Genomic DNA, 22,469 nt, shown 5'->3' on the forward strand with positions numbered 1-22,469 from the left:
GGGCTGGACACCTTTCTCATCCTGGATACCCATGGGGCTGGGGACATCAGCCTGACTCCAAAGCTGCATTCGGGTTGTGGTTAGGGTTAGGGTTAGGGTTGAGATAGTCACAAAGCCTACAGGTCCAGAAGACCTGGGGCTGGAAAAGGCATGCCAAGGGGAACACGGCACTGGACCAACACAGCTTCCTACATGCCATTCAAATCTGGGAATAGCCATGGTGCTGGAGACCTCGGCCAGAACCCAACGGTGCCATTATGGAAGGTTAGGGTTAGGGTTAGGGTTAGGGTTAGGGTTAGGTTTAGGGTTGAGATAGCCACAAAGCCTAGAGTTCCAGGGACCTTGGGGCTGGAAACAGCATGCCAAGGGGAACACGGCACTGGACCAACAAAGCTTCCGACACACCTTTCTCATCCTGGATACCCATGGGGCTGGGGACATCAGCCTGACTCCAAAGCTGCATTCAGGTTAGGGTTAGGATTAGGGTTAGGGTTAGGGTTAGGGTTGAGATAGCCACAAAGCCTACAGGTCCAGAAGCCGTGGGGCTGGAAAAGGCATGCCAAGGGGAACACGGCACAGCACCAACACAGCTTCCTACATGCCATTCAAATCTGGGAATAGGTATGTGGTAATGGACCTTGGGATGGGATACAGCATGCCAAGGGGAACGTTGACAGTTTTGAGCATGGACGCTGATTTTTGGTGGAGAGGGTCGTAAGGCTCTATGTTGAGCCCTTGCTCGGACAGGCGAGCCCGCAGCCCCAGTGTGAGTGGGTCTGTGCGAGGGCCCCTGAGGGAGGTTTGAGGGCAGGCATGCGTTTTGGGGCTGGCACCTTTGGCCTGGGAGCTAGGGCTGGACGTTTAGAGTTTTGAGCGTGGACGCTGATTTTGGTGGAGAGGGTCGTAAGGCTCTATGTTGAGCCCTTGCTCGGACAGATAAGCCCGCAGCCCCAGTGTGAGTGGGTCTGTGCGAGGGCCGCTGAGGGAGGTTTGAGGGCAGGCATGCGTTTTGGGGCTGGCACCTTTGGCCTGGGAGCTAGGGCTGGACGTTTAGAGTTTTGAGCATGGACGCTGATTTTGGTGGAGAGGGTCGTAAGGCTCTATGTTGAGCCCTTGCTCGTCTAGGCGAGCCCGCAGCCCCAATGCGAGTGGGGCTGTGCGAGGGCCGGTGTGGGAGGTTTGAGGCCAGGCATCCCTTCTGGGGCTGGCACCTTTGGCCTGGGAGCAGGGCCTCGACGTTTCCAGTTTTGAGCATGGAGGTAAATTGTTTCCAAGAGTGACGTGAGACTCTATGTTGAGGCCTTGCGTGGCTAGGCGAGCCCGCAGCCCCAATGCGAGTGGGTCTGTGCGAGGGCCGGTGTGGGAGGTTTGAGGCCAGGCATCCCTTTTGGGGCTGGCACCTTTGGCCTGGGAGCAGGGCCTCGACGTTAAAAATTTTGGAGCGTGGAGGTAAATTTTTGCCGAGAGTGACGTGAGACTCTATGTTGAGGCCTTGCGCGGCTAGGCGAGCCTGCAGCCCCAATGCGAGTGGGGCTGTGCGAGGGCCGGTGTGGGAGGTTTGAGGCCAGGCATCCCTTTTGGGGCTGGCACCTTTGGCCTGGGAGCAGGGCCTCGACGTTTACACTTTGAAATCCCAAATCAGCCAAACTCGGCTCATTCCCAACTTGTCCTGTCAAAGCTCGAAGCTTTGCACCATCACCCCCAACAAACAGCCTTCTTGTGCCTTTCTTTTTCTCCTTTTTCCTTTCCGAGGACTGAGGGGCTCCTGCCTTTTCCTCCGGAACACACCAATGTCGTGAAACACCAAAGAACCCCAAGAGATGGACCCAGTGCAACTGGCTCAGGTGGACAATTCCCTGGGGTCTGGTTGGGGGTTTGCTCCTTGCTTCAGCAACAGTGCTCATGCACAAGACAATCAGCCCTTTTTGGGAAAGGGAACAGGTATTTCTGGGTGCCAAACCTGGCCTGGTGCTGTTCCCCAGCACAGGCTGCCGGGAGAGGTGCAGCTCCGGGAAAAGCCACCTTCAGCAGCTCCCATCCGGGTGGGAACAGGGACGCTGTTGGTTTCCCTTTCTGTTTTCTGATTGGAAGTTGAACTTATGACCCTGGACGTTGATATGTGGTTGTGAAACCTCAGCTCATTGTGTGGGGGGTGGAGCCTGGAGTCACCCAACAGGCAGGAATTCTGAAACAGGAACTGGGCAAAGGTTGGATTTATTGGGCAGCCTGGGCCACCCGCACCTCATGCCCGTCCGGTGAGCGACTTTTCTTTCTGCAGGGGATTTAGAATATTTCCTTTCCTTTAGAGTTTTGTCAGGGATTTGCAATAAACGCTGGTGAGGGGGAGTGGGGCAGAGCAGGGGGCTGCACCGAGGAGCCGTCTGTGGTCCTGTCCTGCCCTGCAGCAACGGTTTGTTCTGCCATGGGGGTGCTGGTGCAGGTGGTTTGGGGGGATTTCCGGAGCCTCTTTGGGGGCAGGTGCAGCCCTTCTCCCCCATCCCCTCTCCAGCAGCTGTAACCCCCCATCGCCCTCCCTCTGCCTCCCTTCCCCTCCCTCTTCTCCAGCTCCAGACGCAGATGTGGCTCCCCGCGAGCCCCGGGGGCCTCCTGAGTTATTTGGTGACTCTGCACGTCCTGCGGCTGGGATCAGGTAGGGATCCTGCAGGGCTGGGGGGAGGCTTTTGCCCACTCTGGGGGGCAGCTGTGGGGCAGGGGAGGTGCCGTGGGGTGGGGAGAGCCCAGCCCAGAGCTGGGCCCCGCATGGGTTTGGCTTTCCCTTGGGCTCTTTCTGCAATACGTCCCTTGCCCTGGGGGCACCTTCGGTCCCATCCTGCACCGCTCCCCTCAAACGTTTCTGGCTTGCAGCAGGGCTGGCTGGGGTGGAGGTCGTTTTCTGGAGCACGTTCCCACTCCCAGGAAACCTCCTTCTCCTTCCAGTCCTCCCACTCCCTCGCCACTTTCTCCAGGGTCTTTGGACCATGGGGAGGGCAAAGCAACGCCCGTGGGATGGAGCGTGCACCAAGGTCACGCCAAACACACCCCTTGCCATGCAACGCCCCTAAATTAACGTAGGCACAATCTCTGTGTCTCTGTGTCCTTCTCCATCACCAAGCTGACTTCAGAGTGGTGGGACCAGGCCGCCCTCTCCAGGTGACTGTGGGGCAGGACGTCGTGCTGCCATGTCACTTGTCCCCCAGCGTGGAGGCTCGGAGCTTGGACATCAGGTGGATCAGGCATTCATTCTCTGAAATGGTGCACCACTACCGAAATGGAGAGGACCTTTATGGGGAGCAGATGGAGGAATATGTTGGGAGGACAGAGTTGGTCAGGGATGGTCTCTCCAGTGGACACCTGGACTTGCGAATCTCTGCGTTGAGACCCTCTGACGATGGTCAGTACGTCTGCACTGTGACAGATGGTGCCTCTTATGGAGAAGCTACGGTGGATCTGGAGGTGTCAGGTTTGTGGTGGGTGTGGTGTTTGCAGGGGCTGGTGCGCGTGTCCCTGGGTTTGTGTGTCCCTCCCAGAGCTCTGTCCCATCCTCAGGTGTGTGGATGAGGTGCCGAAGGACAGGAGCCGTTGAAAGAGGTGGGGTGCGAGGGGGCTGTTGCCTGCAGTGCCTGCCCAGGAGGGAGCACGCAGGTGGTGCTGGAGGTGGTTTTGGGGCAGAGCCACATGGATGTGGTGGCTTTGCTGGGTGTCCGTGGTGTCTGTGAAGGGTGTGCTGGTGATGGTGTGAAGGCCGTGGGGACAAGGTGCTGAGCAGCTCCTTGGGCTGAGAGCTGGGACTGCCAGCCAAGCCAAGGCTGGGACCTGACGCTGTTAGGGATGGAGTTGGGAAGAGATCTCTTCCTGGCTCTGAGCAGCTGGATCTTTGCTTTGGCTTTGCCCTTTGTGCCGTAGGAGACCTGGCACGTTGTCTGGAAGCATTGGGGCTTCTTCAACAAAGACGGGTGGGTGCAGACGCTGCCTTGAGGCGCTGAAGCTCGGCAGCTGGGTCTTGCTGTGCCGGGCTGTTTTGTGGGAGATGTGGGGTCATTTGTTATCAATGCTCTGCAGTTCCTGCACAAGTTGGGGTGGTTTTGGCGGCCGGCCCTGTAGCCCTGGTGGGACCTGTGATGTGTCTGCTATCGGATTCGGTCGTCACCTTTGAGTTGAGTCCATCCCACACTGACCCCAACCATGGGCTCTTCCCCAGCCACAGGCTCTATCCCTCAGCTCTCCCTGGAGGCATACGAGGACGGAGGCATCCGGGTGGTGTGTCGATCGGCCGGCTGGTACCCACTACCGGAGGTGCTGTGGAAAGATCCTGGCGGGCAGCATCTCCCCTCGGTCTCCCAGAGACATTCCTCGGATGAGAGGGGCCTGTTCGACGTCAAAGATGTCATCGTTGTGACCAATGGGAACAGAGATGGGAAATGGTCCTGCGTGGTCAGGAGCATCCGCCTCAACCAGGAGCAGGAGACGTCCCTGCACATCTCAGGTGCAACGATGGCAGCCAGACCCTGCGGTGCCGGCAGCAGGGCTGGGGTTTGCTGCGTTGCTTTGAGCAGCTTTGATCTGGGGTTCGCGGTGCAAGGTGTGGGGTGTGGGGGCACGGGAGGGGTGTGCACCTTCACAGCCTTGGGGCGTTTGTCTTTTTGTTCTTCTGCTGCTCAAACACGGGACTGTAAAACCATCCCTTTTCCTGCTGATGGTTTTGTTTCTCAGCTCCCTTTTTCCACAATGCCCGTCCCTGGATGGTTGGTGTGGGGGTGCTCCTCGTGCTTTCAGCTGTGTTCCTTGGCCTCGGTGCTTATCTGTGGAGAAGGAAAGGTAAGTGGTGTCAGAAGAATGTTTTGCCTTCACCAAAAAGCTCTTTGGGCAAAGCCAGGAAGGGCACAAGGACCCATGGTGGGGTGTGGGCGGGAGGACAGGGAGTACGGCCAGACCATCTCTGGCTGGTGGGAAGGTGCAAGAGACCCTCTTGAGATGTTCCCAGGGATGAAGCCAGCTGCTGTCCTGACCCCCTCTTCCTCTGCCTTTGCTTTTCAGTGCTGCAGTCCCGAGAGCTGGGTGAGTCCTTGTGGCCCCTTCCCCCAGCAAAACCTCCTGGCAAAGGAGCCCCCCTGGGAGGGACGTGGGTTTGGATGGCTCCTGAAGTTACGGCTGAACTCCAGAGTGCCTGGGTGGGCTGATGGGGGGATAGGCTGGCAGGGAGCCATTTCACCTGATTTGGGGAGATTTCGCACTCCCCAAAGAGAAGGAGTTGGGGTTCAGCCTGAACTCTGCCTGGCCCTGTGGGAGCAGCCATGGGATGAGACGCTGTCCCCTCTGATCACTTACTGCTTTTGGTTTTGCTTTGCAGAGAAAAGAGATGCAGCACTGGGTGAGTGTCCATGAGCTCTATCACGGCGTGGGGTTCTGTTCTGGGCACTTTGTGCTCAGCCCTTTCCCTCCTTGCCCGTCCTCTCCATCCCTGCATGCCCTGGCTCTGGGAAAGCCCAAGGCGATGTGCCTGCCAGGGTGGGCAGCTCAGGGACTCCAGCCATGGGCTGTCCCCTCTCCCCTGCCCAGAGTCCTGGGCACCAGCCATCGGATGTGACCATGCTGGCAGGGAGCCATTCCAGCATTTGGGGGTCTTTTCCCATTTCCAAACAAAAGGAAGTTGGGATTTGCCCAAGCTCTGCTTACTCCTTCATAAGTGCTTATGAGATGACTTGCTGTCTCCTCTGATCACATATTGCTTTTGCTTTCCAGGGGAACAAGCTGCACTGCTGGGTGAGTCTCTGGGAGCAATTGCACAGCGTGGGGTGCTGTCCCGGGTGCTCTGTGCCTGGCCCTTTCCTTCCTCACCCATCCTCTCCATCCCTGCATCCCCTGGCTCTGGGAAAGCCCAAGGCGATGTGCCTGCCAGGGTGGGCAGCTCGGGGACACCAGCCATGGGTTCTCCCCTCTCCCCTGCTCAGAGCCCTGGGCACCAACCAAGGGATGTGACCAGGCTGGCAGGGAGCCATTCCCAGGTTTGGGTGTTTTTTACACTCCCCAAAGTGGAGCTGGGGGTCAGCCTGAACTCTATCGGATCCTGCAGGAGCAGCACAGAGTTGAGAATCTGTCCCCTCTGATCACTTACTGCTTTTGGTTTTGCTTTCCAGAGAAAAGAGTTGCAGCACTGAAGGGTGAGTCTCTGTGAAGCTCCATCACAGCGTGGGCTGCTGTCCCGGGTGCTCTGTGCTCGGCCCTTTCCCTCCTTGCCCGTCCTCTCCATCTCTGCATCCCCCAGCTCTGGGAAAGCCCAAGGCGATGTGCCTGCCAGGGTGGGCAGCTCGGGGACACCAGCCCACACCTGGACCCTCCCCCTGCCCAGAGGTGCTGGGGACCGGCTGGGGGATGTGACCAGCTCTTGTCTCTCCTTCTAGCCTGGAGAAAGTTTCTGCTTCCCCACAATCCAGGTAATCCCGTATTTTAGTGCCATTCTGGGTGGGTCTCCTCCCTGTGCTTGTGTGCAAGGGGCATCTGGGCTGGGCAGTGCCCGGGACTGGCCGTGCCTGGGTGTGTTTGGTGACTCAGACACCCCCGAGCAGGGCACTAGCCTGTTCTCCAGCCCCTTTTCTTGCCTTTCCAAGGCATTGTGAGTGGCATCCCTGGGGCCAAGAGGAGCCCTCTGCCACCCCCCTGAGAGCCCGTGCACTGCCCAGACCCAGCCACTGCCTCCCCATGCTGCTCCTCCCTGCTGGGGCTGCAGCCCCACCGTTGCCTGTTCCCAGGGGACCCAGCTGGGCCGTGGCCGTGCTGGGGCCGGCCCCGTCATGGGCATCTCTAGGAGGAAGGAGATGCCCCGTGTGCTGCCCCGCGGGGCAGAGCCTGGCCCCAGGGTGCTCAAACCCTGCCCACGACGCAGCTCTGCCCCTGATGCTCTGGCTCCTCCTGTCCCCTGCAGACGTGGTGACCCTCGATCCAAACTCGGCTCATCCTGAACTTGTCCTGTCAGCGGATGGGAGAAGTGTGAGAAGGGGAACAGCACGGCAGGACCTGCCCGACACCCCTGAGAGATTTACGTATTGGTGCTGTGTGCTGGGCCAGGAGGAGTTCAGGGAGGGGAGGCACTGCTGGGGGGTGGAGGTGAAGGGGGAGGTGGGAGGTGATTCCTGGTGGGGTGTGGGGGTGGCCAGGGACTCTGTGCACAGGAATTGGTATCTGGACCTGAGCCCTGCAGGAGGTATCTGGGGGGTACGGCACATGTCAGGGCAGTTTGTGTCTCTCACCTCTCCTCGCACCTCCCTGTCCCCAATCCCCATCCCCAGGAGACTCTGGGTCTGTCTGGACTGCACGCAGGGGCTGGTGACTTTCATCGATGCCGACAGCGGGGTCGAGATCTTCACTTTCCCACCAGCCTCCTTCAATGGAGAGATCATCCGACCCTGGTTTTGGGTGGGGACATGGAATACTGAACTGTGCCTGAGGGACAGCACCTCCTAGACCCTCTGCCCCCCTTCCATCCCCACCGCAGCCCCGGACAGCCCCTGCCCTTCTGCAGACCCTGCCCGCTCTCCTCTCCTCCATCCCGCAGCAGCACACGTCCCTCTCTGCCCTGCCCAAGCCCACCCTGCCCAGGCACAGCACCATGGCCTTCAAGAAAGCTTTGTGGGTGACCATGGAGTGTGGCCGTGCTGGTTCCTGGGGGCTTTTTGTCCTGATTCCTGCCTGCCCGTGAAGGGCATTTGCAGACTGAGTTTTCAGTCCTTCGGATGATTTGCAGGTCCTCCTTCTGCCCACCCCACCCCATGCTGCTCCCCAGTCCAGCTCTGGGTCCGGGCTCCCCAACAGCCCTGGGGTAGATGGGGCTCGCCCTCGTCCCTCTCCCCAGCTCTGGGAATGGCCCCCAGGCCATTATCCCATAATCACAGGGATGGGGCTGAGTGTGCGAAAGCATCTTGGTAACCGAGGGGCTTTAGGGGCAGCAGCAGAGGAACCTTCTGAGTGGAGAAAGAATTTCCCCACCTGGGGCTCTTTTAAAGCGCTATTCTGTAATATAAAATGCTGTGGCTGCTGCTGCTGTCCCAGCCCCCGTGACTCCTGCATCGCTGTCGGGTGCATCCCTTCTCCAGGACATCAGGAGAACCATGAGCAGGGTATCGTCCATCCTGGACATCTTCACCATGATGTGGCCTTGGTCCAAAAGGGACCCCAGGATGGGCAGGGACAGGGCAGTGGGCACTGTGGGTGTGGGGACGGGTATGGGGGGGGTGTCAGGGAAAGCGGGAGTTGCTTCATGGGGTGAAATTCGCCCATCGCCGTGCAAAAAGTCTGGCTGAGCCCAGCTTTTCCACTGGATCCAGCTCATCTGGTACTGAGGAAGCCCAAAATTTGGCAGAGAGCTCCTCCAGATGTGGTCTCGCCCCCCTGCTCCAGATGTGCTCCCCGCAGAGCCCAAAAGGCACCTGGCAGCGGTGGGATTCGAACCCACGCCCCCGAAGAGACTGGAGCCTTAATCCAGCGCCTTAGACCGCTCGGCCACGCTACCCCGCTGGAAAAATTTGGGCTCGTTTTGTGAAACGATAAGAAAAAAATTGATAAAAAATTGGGGAATTCAGCAAAATTCATCATGGGGGGTGTTTTTTAAAGGGGGGGGGGGGGTGAGGGGGTCTCAACCTTGTCGTGCCACCCCAAGAGTCATGCTACCGCAGTGGGAAAAAAATTGGTGTCGTTCTGCAAAACACTAAGAAAAAAAATTTGGGGAATTCAGCAAAATTCATAATGGGGGGGTTAATGGGGGTTGGGGGATGGGAAGGGGGTCTCAGCCCTGTCCTACCACCCCGGGGGTCCCGCTCGGCTCCTTGTCCCTTCGGGAGCCAAAGGACGGAGCTCCAGGTGGGTGACACAAGAGACAGAGCTTGGGGACAGTTCGCAGATGCCCTGAACCTCCTGGATTTGGTCTCTTTCCCCAATTTTTCTGCCCGCTTTCGCTCCTTCAACTTACACAAAAATGCTGACAGACCTTTTTTTTTTTTCTCCCCTCTTTTTAGAGCAATAAAACTCCCATGAATTTCCAAAGAAAGGACAGTGGATGCGTATCGAAACTTATCCCAAACATCCATGGGTTGGTTTTGGGTTTTGGTGGGGTTTGGTTTTGGTTTTTTTTTCCCCCAAATACAGGTGAATTAAAATTACATTGACACACACACCCCCCAGGAAAAAAAAAAAAAAAGAGGGGGAAAAAAAAAATCATTATTTTCTGCAGTGGTCAAGTTGTCATCTTTTTCAGGGACGTGCAACTGCTCTAACCCCAAAGTCCCCTCAATGGTGGGACCTGAGCTGAACCCTCCCAGGATTTGGAGGTGGGGATGGGTGTCCCACCTCCCAGTAGGACTTTTCCAACGTGATCTTCAGAGAGATCCCACCACGTAAGGGTCAAATCTCTCGGGGTGGTCCTGTGTGGACCCCTGTGACTCACCTTCCCGCCATCCTCAGCCAGGAGGGGGTTGGGGTGAGTGGAGATGGGCTCCAAGGTCATGTCCACTGGCGGGAAGAGCAGAAGTTTTTGTGTTCAAAAAAGACGTCTAGATGCGGCACTTGGGGCCTTGGTTTAGTAGACATGGTGATGTTGGGTTGATGGTTGGACTTGATGGTCTTAGAGGTCTTTTCCAACCTTAAAGATTCTATGATTCTAAGAAGGTCTCAACTAGGGTGGAATGACACTATCTAGTGCCCACCACCTACTTCCAGGACCATAAGGTGTAGAGACCCTACCCGGACAATCACACTCAGCTCCACTTTGGGATCTGCTGGTCCTCGCCAAGGTGCCTCCAAACCTGTTTTTCTGATGTCTTATGAGCCGAGGTGTTTAATTGAGCGCTAATTTCCTCACCAGCCCTCAGGCTGAGCAAGGTGCTCCACCCATGAGAGATGTCTCCTCCTACAGAGACTCTTTACACTTGTCCCATCCCCCTCGGCGGGTGAGGTTAACTTTTTAATTCTCTGCGTGGTAATCAGGAGTAACGACAATTACTCGAGAGGTTCAAACAAATTTACAATCTCACTCTCTGTCCCTTGCCTTGGGGTTGACCGAGCGATGATCTTTCACAGGCACGTGTGTGCAGAAGACACATGGTCTTTGGTTGCGTGTTTCAGGAATAGAGCAGTTGCCTCACAAGGAGTTATCCCACCTCTGCAGGTTCCGTTCTTGGTCAACAGTCCCTTGTCATCAGCCAGTCCATGTCAAGACCGACATCAGAGCCTTACGTCACCCCATGGCTCAAACAAACGTCTTGACTTCTTCTTGGAGGCCCCATCCCTGGAAGTGTTCAAGGCCAGGTTGGATGAGGCTTTGGGCAACCTGGTCCAGTGGAGGGTGTCCCTGCCCATGGCAGGGGGATGGAACTAGATGGTCTTTGAGATCCCTTCCAACCCTGACCATTCTATGATTCTATGATCTTCTAGGGTGGTGATTCTCAAGAGAAGAGAAGAGAAGAGAAGAGAAGAGAAGAGAAGAGAAGAGAAGAGAAGAGAAGAGAAGAGAAGAGAAGAGAAGAGAAGAGAAGAGAAGAGAAGAGAAGAGAAGAGAAGAGAAGAGAAGAGAAGAGAAGAGAAGAGAAGAGAAGAGAAGAGAAGAGAAGAGAAGAGGAGGAGATGGCACAGGTAATCATGCAGCCAACAACAGCTACGCCAATCATCAAAAATATGAAACAACACCCAACCTTTCTATTGACGGAGCCACAAACCCGGTCTCTCTCCTCTACTTGGGACACTTCATATGAAACCCACCTCTGAAACCTCCAAATGGGACAAGAGCCAGCCGAAGGGCTGGAGAAGGTGTTGTGGCACCTCCTTCCAGAAGCGATGGGTGCCGAACCCCGTGGCGTTGCAGACGGGCAAGGCTCCATGATCCAACCCGCGTTCACTCGCCTTTAATAATCAGTTGGAAACCCAAAAACGCCGCCGGTGGGAACGTCGTACGTGCCCCACAGCTCGGCAGATTCCACGCCCGGATATTTGTGCTCCTGGGAAAAGCGACGCGGAAGCGGTGACTCACCTGCTGCTTCCAAAAAAAAAAAAAACAAACCCAAAACCACCAAAACCTTTCTGCAGAGCCTCAGGGAAGAAACGCTACCTGCTCAGCAAGCTTTCCACGTCCTGGACGGGAAGAAAAAATCAGACAAAAAGAGGGATTTACACTCCGCGTTTTGCTGAAGAGAATTTTCTGATCTTCTGATTTTCTCATCTTCAACCCTCCCTTTCCCCACCCTGAATTACAAGCATCCCATTTTCCACCTTTTCCTCTGCAGGAAAATAAGGGGGGGAAAAGAAAAAAAAAAAAAAAAAGTGGTTACAGAAATCCAAAGAGCCGCAACTTCTCTCTTTGAGGGTCCATCTTCTTCCTCCACCGGCCACGTTGCCGTTGCGTAAATCCCTGAGGTGGTTTTGGGCTTGGGTTTTGTTAAAAAAAAGAGGAATTAGGTGTTTCTAGTAGCTGCAGAAAGCAGGAGGTGCACGTGTGAAGGGTAACGGTGACCTCCCTCTGAAGGTGGTGTGGTCAATCGAAGAGGGGAGGGTCTCACCTTCAGCAGCCCCCAAGCTGGTTGGTGGCACTTCTCGTTGATCTCATCGATGAGCTCACCCAACACTTGGCTCTGCTTGGTCATCTGGGCGACGTTGTTGCATAGCTTGGTGGTCATGGCCCCGCTTCTCCTGCTTCAGACTCTACTGGAGCTTCTCCACTTCATCCAAGAAGTTGTGCGGCTTCTCGAACGCCTCGATCTTCTCGCTCGCTCTGGAAGTTTTATTCTTTGCAGGGGTTGGGGGAAAAAAAATGGGAAACAGTGGTGGGATCTCGTTGGGAGACATGGAACTCCTCAGAAAGGAGTTGCCTTCCACTCAGCCAGCTTCTCCCGGGATTTCAAGCCCCACACTTCCACCTTCTGCTGCTGTGGGAGTTTTACGGCTGCCTCCAGCTTCTTCTGGTGAGGGGAGGAAGCAAACATGGGGAGGGAAGAATGCGACCGCATCCGCAAGGACATGGTGGGAGTTAGGAACGCAAGAAAAAAAAACCTCGTGCGTGACCACGGCTGGGCACATCCCTGGCTTTCCAGGCACCGAAGGGGGCTTTGCCTGGAGAAACCAGTAGCTGAAACTGTTGATGGACCATCTTACATCATCCACGGCATCATTACCGTGCTTCCACGGTTTCCAGCCCCCTCTCCATCCATCCATCCATCCATCCATCCATCCATCCATCCAGGTGCTCACATCTGGAGCACACAGAGGGATGAAACCACATCTGGAGAGCTTTGCCCACTCATGGCCTCCTCAGTACCAGATGAGCGTGGTCATGCTGGATCCAGTGGAGAAGCTGGACCCAGCCAGACTCTTCCCAGTGACATCCATGGGAAGGATCCGGCCCAGACCCATCCCTTGTCTCTGCCCCATGGTCCTCCCCGCTCCCGCCATGTTCTTCTGGCTCCAGAGGATTTTATGGGAACCCACTTTGAGCTTTGCCAACGGTGGGATGAAGCACTCCAGAGCACCATGATGGGTGATTTTCACTCCACACAGCAGATCCCATCTACCCCAAACCCCTCCTTGCCCGCCTCCGCAGCCACAGTGCCCACTGCCCTGTCCCTGCCCACCCTAGGGTCCCTTTCGGACCAGGACCACCCCATGGTGAAGATGCCCAGGATGGAACATATCCTGCTCATGATTCTCCTGACATCCTGGAGAAGGGATGCACCCCATAGCAGTGCAGGAGCCACTGGGGCTGGGACAAACCCCAGAGCCTGTCCCCACCATCCCACAACCCCAATGTGCCCTTGATGGTGGGATCCATGGGAATTCAGATCCATCGCAGCCCTCCCCGGGTACAGGAACACCCCGAGGCCACCCCACCTTCAGGCATGTCCCCTCCATCTCCACAACCAGGGGGCTCCAAGCTCTCCAGCCCCAGTTCCACCAGGTTCTCCAGTTTCTGGTTGGGGCACAGGTGGGTCCCCAGGACCACGTCCCCCATGTTCACACTCGAGACCATCGTACCTGCTCAGGACAGCGCCGGATCCAGCTGGACATGGGGGTTGGAGGAGACATGGGGGGGGGGGTGTGTCTCCCATCTCTTCCCCCATCTTTCCCAACCATGAGCAATCAAATCATGATCCTGCAACTCCTAGAAACCCAGTTCTACTTTATTGCACCTCGTTTTAAAGCGGGTACCCACAAACAAGGTGTCACAGCCGAGCCAAATTCATCGTGGTGTAGTTTGAAGGCGGCAGCATAAAAAAAAAAAAATTCGGATGAGAGACAGGGAGCACGGGGGGTGGGGGGGGGGGAAATTGGGGAAGGAAACACGCGTTTGGAAAGCGCCGTAGCCAATAAAAACAGATGATCCAAACGGACCGAACCTCGGGGGTACGGAGACCCCTCAGTTTCAGGATGGGCCTTCTCTTAAAATACGTAAATGTTTTTGAAGGTGGGAAGCTAAAAAAGAGGGGGTTTAGCCTCTAAAGGAAGACGTAGATGTTCTCCTCAGGTGGGTTCCCAATGCACGGGCCAAGATGAGCGGTCCCCAAACCTCACAATTCTCCATCCCATCGGGGCATCGGCATCTCTGCAGCCCCCCTGGGGTTGGGGACTGACCGGCCACCTCCATCCCTCGTCCCCGTGTCCTGAGAACATCTTCTGCCATGTAGTGTGTTTGGAGGAAGGGTGAAAATTACGTTGAAATGCATTTCTGGCATGGATGGGGCGTGGAAGGGGAGTACCCATCCATTCATCCATCCATCCATCCATCCATCCATCCATCTATCCAGTCCATCCAATCCATCCAATCCATCCATCCATCCATCGCTGAGGTGGGCACCCAAAGGCACGTCGAAGGAGCAGGGCAAAACAAAGTCATTGACTGGAACCCACCAGCAGCTCCTTACGGAGATGCGTCCGCAGATGCTTCATGAGGGAAGAGCTGGACATGAAGCATTTGGTGCATTTGGTGCATTTATAGGGTTTCTCCCCGGTGTGGATCCTTCGGTGGATGATGAGGGTGGAGCTGGCCCGAAAGCTCTTCTCACAGTAAGAGCACTGGTAGGGTTTCTCACCCGTATGGATACGCTGGTGCCTACGAAGGGTGGTGTTCTCCCGAAAAGCTTTCCCGCAGTCGGAGCAGACGTAGGGTCTGGGTCCTATGTGGGTCTTCTGATGGAGGAGGAGAGCCGAGTGGACGGTGAAACCGATCCCGCAGGTGGAGCACTGGTAGGGTTTCTCCACCAAGTGTTTTTTCCGGTGTCGTTTGAAGGATGAGCTTTCAAAGAAGGCTTCCCGGCAGTCGGAGCACGGATACGGGGCCTGGTTCCTGTGGATCCTGAGATGGGCGACGAAGGCTGAGTTTTTTGAGAAGATTTCCCCGCACTCGGGACACTTATAGGTCCCTTCCTCCATATGACTCTTGCGATGTTTGCTGAGCGATTTGTTGGCCATGAAGCTTTTCCCGCAGTCGGGGCACTCGTAGGGTCTTTCTCCCGTGTGTATTCGCCGGTGGATGATGAGGGTGGACTTGGAAGTGAGTTTTTTCCCGCAATCCGGACAGGCGAAGATGGCTCCTTCCGTGTGGCTCTTGCGATGTTTGTTGAGGGACTTGTTGGCCATGAAGCTCTTCCCGCAGTCGGGGCACTGGTAGGGTCTCTCCCCGGTGTGTATCCTGCGGTGGATGATAAGAGCTGAGTTGGAAGTCAGGTTTTTCCCGCACTCGGAACATCGGTACGGCCCGTTCTCCAGATGAAGCTTGCGATGTTTTTTGAGCGATTTGGTGGAAGCGAAGCGTTTCTCACAGCTGGGGCATTTGTAGGGTTTCCTCTGGCAATGGGTCTTCTGATGGTCCTTCAGGGTGGAGCTGCACATGAAACTTCTCCTGCAGTTGCAGCAGGTGAAGGGTTTCTCCCCAAGATGGATCTTCTGGTGCCGGTTGAGGGATGAATCACTGCTGAAGCTTTTCCCACACGCGTTGCAGGCGTGTTTGTGTTGCCCCAGCTGAATTCTTGAGGTGCTCTTGGTGTTAGGTCTTCTCCCGTTGTGGCTGGAAGAAGCCGATCTCCTTCCCGAGTGGTTTTTGTGGTGCTCGTAACCCAACGAGATGCCACCTTTGGGTTTCCTCGCTGACCCACCGCGCAGGTCTCCGTCGTCCTCCTGGGAACTGTCCTCCTCCGTCTCGCTCGTCCACCCGTCGTCTGCTGGGAAAAGCAAAAAAAAATAAAAAAGGAAGAAAAGGAAGGGGATCCACCTCATCCACCTCTACGTCCATCCTGAACGTGCCCCAGGGAAGGATCTCGAGGAGGGATGGAGAGAAGCACCCCAAAAAAGCGACTGATTTTGTCCCTCAGTCATATCTGGCTACGCTGATCCAGAAGAAGCGTCTGGTGTCTCCAGCTGCCGATGCCCAAACGGGTCCTCGCACCCCCGCAACCCCCCCTCCTCCCAGTTACACCAGTTTCCGGTACGATCTTGCTTGCTGGAGGCAAGGACCGATGCTTGGCATCTCCATTTTGGGGTGGAAAACAACACTTTTACCTGAGTGAAAGGAGTCGGAACCGGAGGAGCTCCCAGCATCTTGGCAGCTTCTCCACCGTTTCCTTTTCCTCGTCCACAACTTCAAGAGGGGTCTCGCCAGTTGTTCCTCCTCTTCCTCCTCCGAGCTCTGGATGTCGGGGATCCAAACCTCCTCCCCTTGCTCCAGCCGAGCGAGCAGGTCGGGGTTGTACACGGGGAAGCCTGCTCAGGTAGACAGCGGTGGATTATTTGGTAGACAACAACCCTCTGCCATGCCTCATCACAAGAGACAGAGGTGTGACCCAAAAACTCATCCCTCTTCAGAAAGAGAAAGAAAATCCGGGTGCTCGAGTCTCCGAGGAGGAAAGTCCCAGTTGGAGGTATCTACGAGAGCTTTCCAGGTGATGGAGAAGGCATCCCAGGGAAGAAGAACCTTGAACCAGAGAGGAATCAGCCCCAAGACCACTTTTCAAGAAGACAGAAAAGCCCAGTGAGATGAAGAGCAGTTGAGAAAGGCAGAGGTTGTCCATCTGGAAAGCCTCGGGGAATATCGAGCAGGAGGAAAAGGCTGGAAAAAACCCAGGAGTAGAACCACGAGTAGAACCAGGAGTAGCACCAGGAGTAAAACCAGGAGTACCAGCCACACAGCTTGGAAGCATCTTGCCCAAGTGACCTGCTCCCTGATTTTACTTCGAGAAAAATCTTTTTTTTTTTTAGGGGGCACGGTGGACAAGCCACGCTCCCAAATGAAGAGGTTGCATCCTGGTCAATGAGACACTTGTGTCCGTTGAACATCTACTCCGAGAGCAGGACGTTGGAGAAGGAGAAAAGGAAGGAAGAGACGATGCCCGAGGACCGAGCTGGGCGTGAAAGCGTGACTTTTATCCACTATATTAGCGCCCTTCGAGGCGGGATCGTTGGCATTAATTAATTAATTCTTAGCTGGAGCAGCTCAGCGTGCCCAAGGTTGGCATGGTCTTCTCATGGTCTTCTTGTGGGCATCATCTAGAAAACCAGCAGTAACCTGAAAGGTCAAGTACTGATGCTACCCGGTCCCAAAATTAAATCGGATTAGAAAAGAGCAAGAAGGACCATAAAAAAAAATTAAAAATTAAAAAATAAAGGAAAACATGTGGTACAGTGAGATTAAGTTCACGTTGATTCATCTTATGACCGAGCAACTCTAAAAGCCACGTGAACCAGACCTCAAAGCCTTCTTCACCCACCCAAGTGCCCCAAAACCTCAACCAGAGTCAACTTTCTATCTTGCCCGCTCCCCTTCTGGACCCACAATTCTCATCTCGCGGCTAGAGGAGGCCTGGGGACTTCTCCTTTCCCAAAATTGTCCCTTTTCAGGTGGCCAGGAGCTGTCAGGAGAGGGCACTGTGAGCCCACAAGAGCCGCCGAGCCCCAGCTCCCAGGTGGGACGTCCCTCGCCGGCAGATTGCCTCCCATATTTTAACTCAATTTTGGCAGTTTTACTCATGGTGTAGGTGGGAGAAGAGCATCCACCTGCCCAGGTTGAGATGCTTGGAGCACCTCGACGGGTGCCTGAGGGACTTTGGGTGTTGAGGAGAGCACCCAGTGATCCCATCCGTCTCCTGTTGAGGATGAAGACAGGGGTTCTCAGCTAAGTTTCTTGGCCAGGATTAATTAAAACCACCTCACAGAGTGAGCCACAGAAGCTCCGTGAGATGCCTCCTAGAGCAGAAGAAGGGAAACCCAACAAGACTGAGGGTTGGTCCCACCATTCCCGTGACCACAGGCATCACCTTCACCTTTCCTGGTGCCCAGGTACATCCTCCTTGGGAAAAAAATCACGTTTATCGCAGGAATGGAGGTGGGAAGAGCAAACACAAACCATTATCTCGGCCACCCCAAACGGGATGAAACCTGGAAGCCCACCACGAGTCTCCGACACTGACGTACGACCCACAAAACGTGAAGAAACGAGGAGAAAAAAGAGGATTTCTTTTAAAAGGAGCCTTGGAGATTGAAACCAGGAGCTCCCAGGGAACACCAGCACCAGGTTGAGGGGAGGAGCTGGATGAGTCCTCCTGCCCCCCCACCCTGGGGAGACCACCAAGGTGCCCCAAGGATGGGGTGGGGTGGGGAAGGATCGGGGGTCCCTACCTGCTAGGAGGGTGGGGGGGAGGTCGGAGAGCGGCCGCGGCTTCTCGGTGGCGGTGACGGTGACCTCCTGGAGAGCCTCAGGCACCTGGACGGGGAGGGGACACGCCATGGGTTAAAGGGGCAAGAAAGCGGCACCAGTTTCAAAATGAAAACGTTAAAACCAGAGTAAGAATCGAAATTAAAAGAGAAAAAGGGAAAAAATGAAAAATAAAAAAGAGAAAAAAGGGGGGGAAATGAAAAATGAAAAAAACCAAAGAATCAAAATTTAAAAAAAAAAAACCAGAGAAGCAAAAGGAAAAAAAAAATCCCATCGTGAAAACGATAAATGAAAAAAGAACTAAAATTAAAAACCCTGAAGAACTATAAATTATAAAAACAAAGAACGCAATTTTTTTAAAGAATAAGAAATACAATCGAACGAATAAAAAAGAAATAAAAAAGTAAGAAATAACAAAGTAAGAAATGACAAAGTAAGAAATAACAAAGAAATAACAAAGAAATAAAAAAGTAAGAAATAAAAAAGTAAGAAAGAAAAAAGAAAGAAAAAAGTAAGAAATAAAAAAATAAAAAAGTAACAAATAAAAAAGAAATAAAAAAGTAAAAAAAAAAACAAAGAAATAAAACCAAAGAAGTAAAATTAAAAAGTGATAAATAAAATAAAAAAACCAAGGTAAGAAATAAAATAACAAAGACCTAAAATTAAAAAAAAAAAAAAATAGGAGATAAAATAAAAAAAGAAGTAAGCTATAAAATAAAAACCTAAGAAATAAAATTTTTAAAACCCAAAGAAAGAACTAAAATTTAAAAACCAAAGTAAGAAATAAAGTAAAAAAAAAAAGTAATTTTTTTTTTTAAAAAAAAAGCAAAGTAAGGATTAAAATTTAAAAAACTAACTTCCAAATCCAGAAATAAACGAAGAAATAAAATACAAAACCCTGAGGTAACAGCCCCCCTCCACCCGTGTCCCCCCCACCCGTGTCCTCCCCCCATACCTCCCCACCCGTGTCCCCCCCACCCGTGTCCCCCCCACCCGTGTCCCCCCTACCTGTGCCGGCTCCAGCGTGGCCATGGCCGGGGGCGGGGGGGGGGGGGGGCGGTGCTCAGCGTCGCTCCACGCCGCGCAGCCCCACGCGTTACGGGTGCGTGGGGGGGGGGCTCAGCACCCCACGCGTTATGGTTTGGGGGGGGGGCTCAGGACCCCACTCGTTACGAGCGGGGGGGGGGGTCAGGACCCCGCGCTTTATGGGGGGGGGCTCAGCACCCCACGCGTTATGGGTGGGTGTGGGCGGGGGGGGCTCAGCACCCCACGCGTTATGGGGGGGGGGGGCTCAGCACCCCCCAGCCCCACGCATCCCCCGCCGGTCGCAGCGCGGGGCTCCGCGGTACCTGCGCGCCCGCCGTGCGCGGCGGGGGGGGGGAGGGTGGACCCGAACCCACCCGGCACCGCGAGTGGGCGGGGATGGGGCCGGCCCGAACCCTCCCGGCACCCCCTTTTGGGGAGAAAAACGCCTTTTCCACGCTTTGCTCTTTTTTTTTTTTTAACCTTTCGGGTTTTTACCTTTTCCCCCCTTTTTTTTTACACCCCCCCCCTTTTTTTTGTACCTTTTCCCCCTTTTTTTCCCTTTTTCCCCCTTTTTTTCCCTTTTCCCCCTTTTTCCCTTTTTTCCCCTTTTCTCCCCCTTTTTTCCCTTTTCCCCCTTTTTTCCCCTTCTCCCCCTTTTTCCCTTTTTCCCCCTTTTTCCCCTTTTTCCCCCCTTTTTTCCCTTTTCCTCCTTTTTTCCCTTCTCTCCCTTTTTCCCCCTTTTTTCCCACTTTTTTCCCCCTTCTTTCCCCCTTTTCCCCTTTTTTCCCCTTTTCCCCCTTTTTTCCCTTTTCCCCCTTTTTTCCCTTCCCCCTTTTTTCCCTTCTCCCCCTTTTTCCCCCTTTTTTCCCCCTTTTTTTTTTTCCCCTTTTTCCCCTTTTTTTTTTCCCCTTTTCTCCCCTTTTTTCTCCTTCCCCCTTTTTCCCCCTTCTCCCCCTTTTTCCCCCTTTTTTCCCTTTTCCCCCTTTTTCCCTTTTTCCCTTTTTCCCCCCTTTTTCCTTTCCCCCCTTTTTCCCCTTTTCTCCTCCTTTTTCCCCCTTCCTCCTCTTCTTTCCCCTTTCTCCCCTTTTTCTTTTTTCCCCTTTCCTTTTTCTCCCATTCTCCCTTTTTCCTTCCTTTTTTCCCTCCTCCTCCTCTTTTTCCTCTTAATTTTTCCTTTTATTTTTCTTTTCCTAACCACAGCGCTTAAAATTTCCCTTCCAAATTAAGATTATTCGAGGCTGAGAAACCCAATCTGACCCCAAAATCCACCCCGACCAAGAAAGGAAGAAATAAAAATTAAGAAATTATTATTTTAGAGCCAAAAAAAACCAAAAACAAAAAAAAGTGTCATCCTGCTTGGGATATATCGCATTTATTTTAAAGCCAAAATCGGGGTTTATCCCCACATAAATAAAAATATGCAAAGTAAAGGAAAAAATGGGGGAAAAAATCTGTTTCTGAAGCATTTTTTTTCTGTCCCTGTGGGATGCTCAGTGCGGGAGTCAAAGAAAAGGGGAAAAAAGCACCAAAAAAATCTTTTTCTAAAGTAATTTTTTCCGTTCCCCTGGGATACTCAGTGCAGGATGGGACCCGAAGCAGCTCCAGGCAGGAAAAATTCCCGAAGGAAATTAATTTCCTCCGTGAAAAAAAAAAAAATAATTCCTTAAAAAAAAAAAAAAGCAGCATTTTTTTTTGTTCTGTCTCAATTTTTTTCTCAAAAAAAAAAAAAATTTTACATCGCTCAAATTTGCTTGAAAAAACTGAAATTTAAGGCTGCAGAGGGAGGTTTTCAATTCCATTGTGGAATTAAAGGGTTATTTGGGATTTTTTTTTTTTCCCCTCCCCTCATTTTTAACACCTTCTCCGGCTGGCGCCGACCCTTTTTTTCTTTTTTTTCCCCTAAAAAAAAAAGAAAATCCCGACAAATGTTCGTCTTGCGGAACTGCGGTTATTTCTTTATCGCCCTTGATGAATGGGAGCCGCCGTTTCCTTCCCCCCCACCAGAAAAAAAAATTTTAAAAGGGCCCATTTTTCGTTTTTTTTTTTTTTTAACTTGAATTTAGGAACAAAACAGCCAAAAGTGAAGAAAATAGCGTAGAAAAAAAAATTTAATATATATAGAGAGAGATTCCTTAGGTGGAGGTTTGATCAGATCTCGTCCACTTCAAACTGCATAAAATTATTGCAGCTGCAGAAGGATAAAAATATAAAAAATATAGAAATGTAGAAATAGAGAAATAGAGAAATATAAAAATAGAGAAATAGAGAAATAGAGAAATATAAAAATAGAGAAATAGAGAAATATAGACATATAGAATCATAGAAATATAGACATGTAGAAATATAGAAATATAAAAATATAGAAATGTAGAAATATAGAAACATAGAAATATAGAAATATAGAACTATAAAAATATAGAAATATAGAAACATAGAAATATAGAAATACAGAAATATAGAAATATAAAAATAGAGAAATAGAGAAATATAGACATATAGAAATATAGAAATATAGAAACATAGAAATATAGAAATATAAAAATATAGAAATATAAAAATAGAGAAATAGAGAAATATAGACATATAGAAATACAGAAATATAGAAATATAGAAATATAAACATATAAACATATAGACAAACATATAAAAATATAAAAGTATTAAAATAAAATATAAATATATAAAATATACAAAGATAAAAAGAGAAAATATAAAAATATACTGAACTGTTAATAAATATTATTCTAACAGTATAATAGTATATCATTATATACTGCAGTCATTAAAAATTCTAAGCTGCTAATGACATTTTAATACCTGAAATATACCACAGAATAATAAATAATAATTCACTTTTAATCATCCCACATTCCAGTAACGGATAAATTCTTTATTCACTGCGTGAGACCTTTTTTCCGCTTATTTACCCCCAAAATGAAATGAAAAATATTCTTCGCATCGTTCCTCTTTCGAAACTCCGCACTTTGTTAACCGAATAACTGAATTTACCCAAATAAACTGGTTTGGACTGGTTTCTCCCCGGCCGTTTTCAACCATTTCCAGTTGCGACCATTTATGGGACATTTCTCCTTCAGCCAGCCCTTAGATCATCGTTGCATCATCACCGTGCTCGTTAGTCCTGAGTCCTGATCCGCTTGTCTTTAGCTTGGGATCAAAACTCGGGTGGAGGACCATCCAACTTGGTCCATGGAGGACCGTCAGGCCACCGAACCTTCCCCGGTGGGATGAGCGAGGAGAAAAGCAACGAGAAGATCCATGGCCAAGCGGGTGGAGGAGGTAAACCTCAAAGAGGAACGAGACAGAAGAAGACTTCCCAAGACTGAAAACCAACCCCAACTCCATCCCATCCTTCTCTGGGAGGATTTGAGGCGTTATCCTCTCCGTTACAGGGCCGGAGACCTTCATTTGGTGGAGGACGTGTCCTGATAGAGACCCTTCTCCTTGCTAAAAGTGCGGGAGATGGAATCTACACCTGACCAGGTCCTACATCTCACGGGTGGGAAGGACAACCCATGCCACGTCGCTCCACTCATCATCTCCTCTTATATCCACGGGCGGAGAGATGACGGTGCAAGAGCCCACCTTGGAGATGTTCATCCCTGAGGAAACCAGACGGGTCAAGGTGGACATCCCTGAAAAATCAAAGCCACCGGGAAGAGGGGAACTGGTTTGGGGGGGCGGCGGGGGGGGGGGGGCTGGAGAAGGGACACGATGAAGCAAGGACACCCCCCCTCATCAGGATGGGTGG

General features: G+C 52.4%; 2 protein-coding genes and 1 non-coding gene across 15 annotated transcripts in view; 1 reads left to right on the top strand and 2 right to left on the bottom strand.

Moving 5' to 3' along the window:
- Nucleotides 1-7,636, top strand: part of LOC129198296 (butyrophilin subfamily 1 member A1-like) — a 48,756-nt gene extending 41,120 nt beyond the window's left edge. For 2 of the 13 annotated variants that reach the window (XM_054807458.1, XM_054807463.1), the window contains 7 exons: nt 2,566-2,650; nt 3,113-3,460; nt 4,199-5,368; nt 5,740-5,760; nt 6,135-6,158; nt 6,399-6,431; nt 6,920-7,636. In XM_054807458.1, coding sequence (XP_054663433.1) covers nt 2,566-2,650; nt 3,113-3,460; nt 4,199-5,368; nt 5,740-5,760; nt 6,135-6,158; nt 6,399-6,431; nt 6,920-7,458 — 2,220 coding nt within the window. In that variant the 3' untranslated portion in view covers nt 7,459-7,636. The other 11 variants (XM_054807469.1, XM_054807466.1, XM_054807467.1 and 8 more) reach the window with 11 other exon arrangements.
- A 785-nt stretch (nt 7,637-8,421) lies between these two features.
- Nucleotides 8,422-8,503, bottom strand: TRNAL-AAG (transfer RNA leucine (anticodon AAG)). The gene has a single exon. It is a non-coding gene; the product is annotated as a tRNA-Leu (tRNA).
- A 5,246-nt stretch (nt 8,504-13,749) lies between these two features.
- Nucleotides 13,750-18,706, bottom strand: LOC129198239 (zinc finger protein OZF-like). Its single transcript, XM_054807395.1, has 4 exons — nt 18,683-18,706; nt 17,638-17,722; nt 15,526-15,726; nt 13,750-15,185 (listed from the first exon to the last, which is right to left on the bottom strand). The coding sequence occupies exons 1-4, from the start codon at nt 18,704-18,706 to the stop codon at nt 13,861-13,863; spliced, it is 1,635 nt and encodes a 544-aa protein (XP_054663370.1). The 3' UTR covers nt 13,750-13,860.
- Nucleotides 18,707-22,469: the final 3,763 nt, after the last annotated feature.

The sequence above is a fragment of the Grus americana genome, chromosome 32, assembly GCF_028858705.1.
Source record: "Grus americana isolate bGruAme1 chromosome 32, bGruAme1.mat, whole genome shotgun sequence".
Taxonomy (NCBI): Eukaryota; Metazoa; Chordata; class Aves; order Gruiformes; family Gruidae; genus Grus; species Grus americana.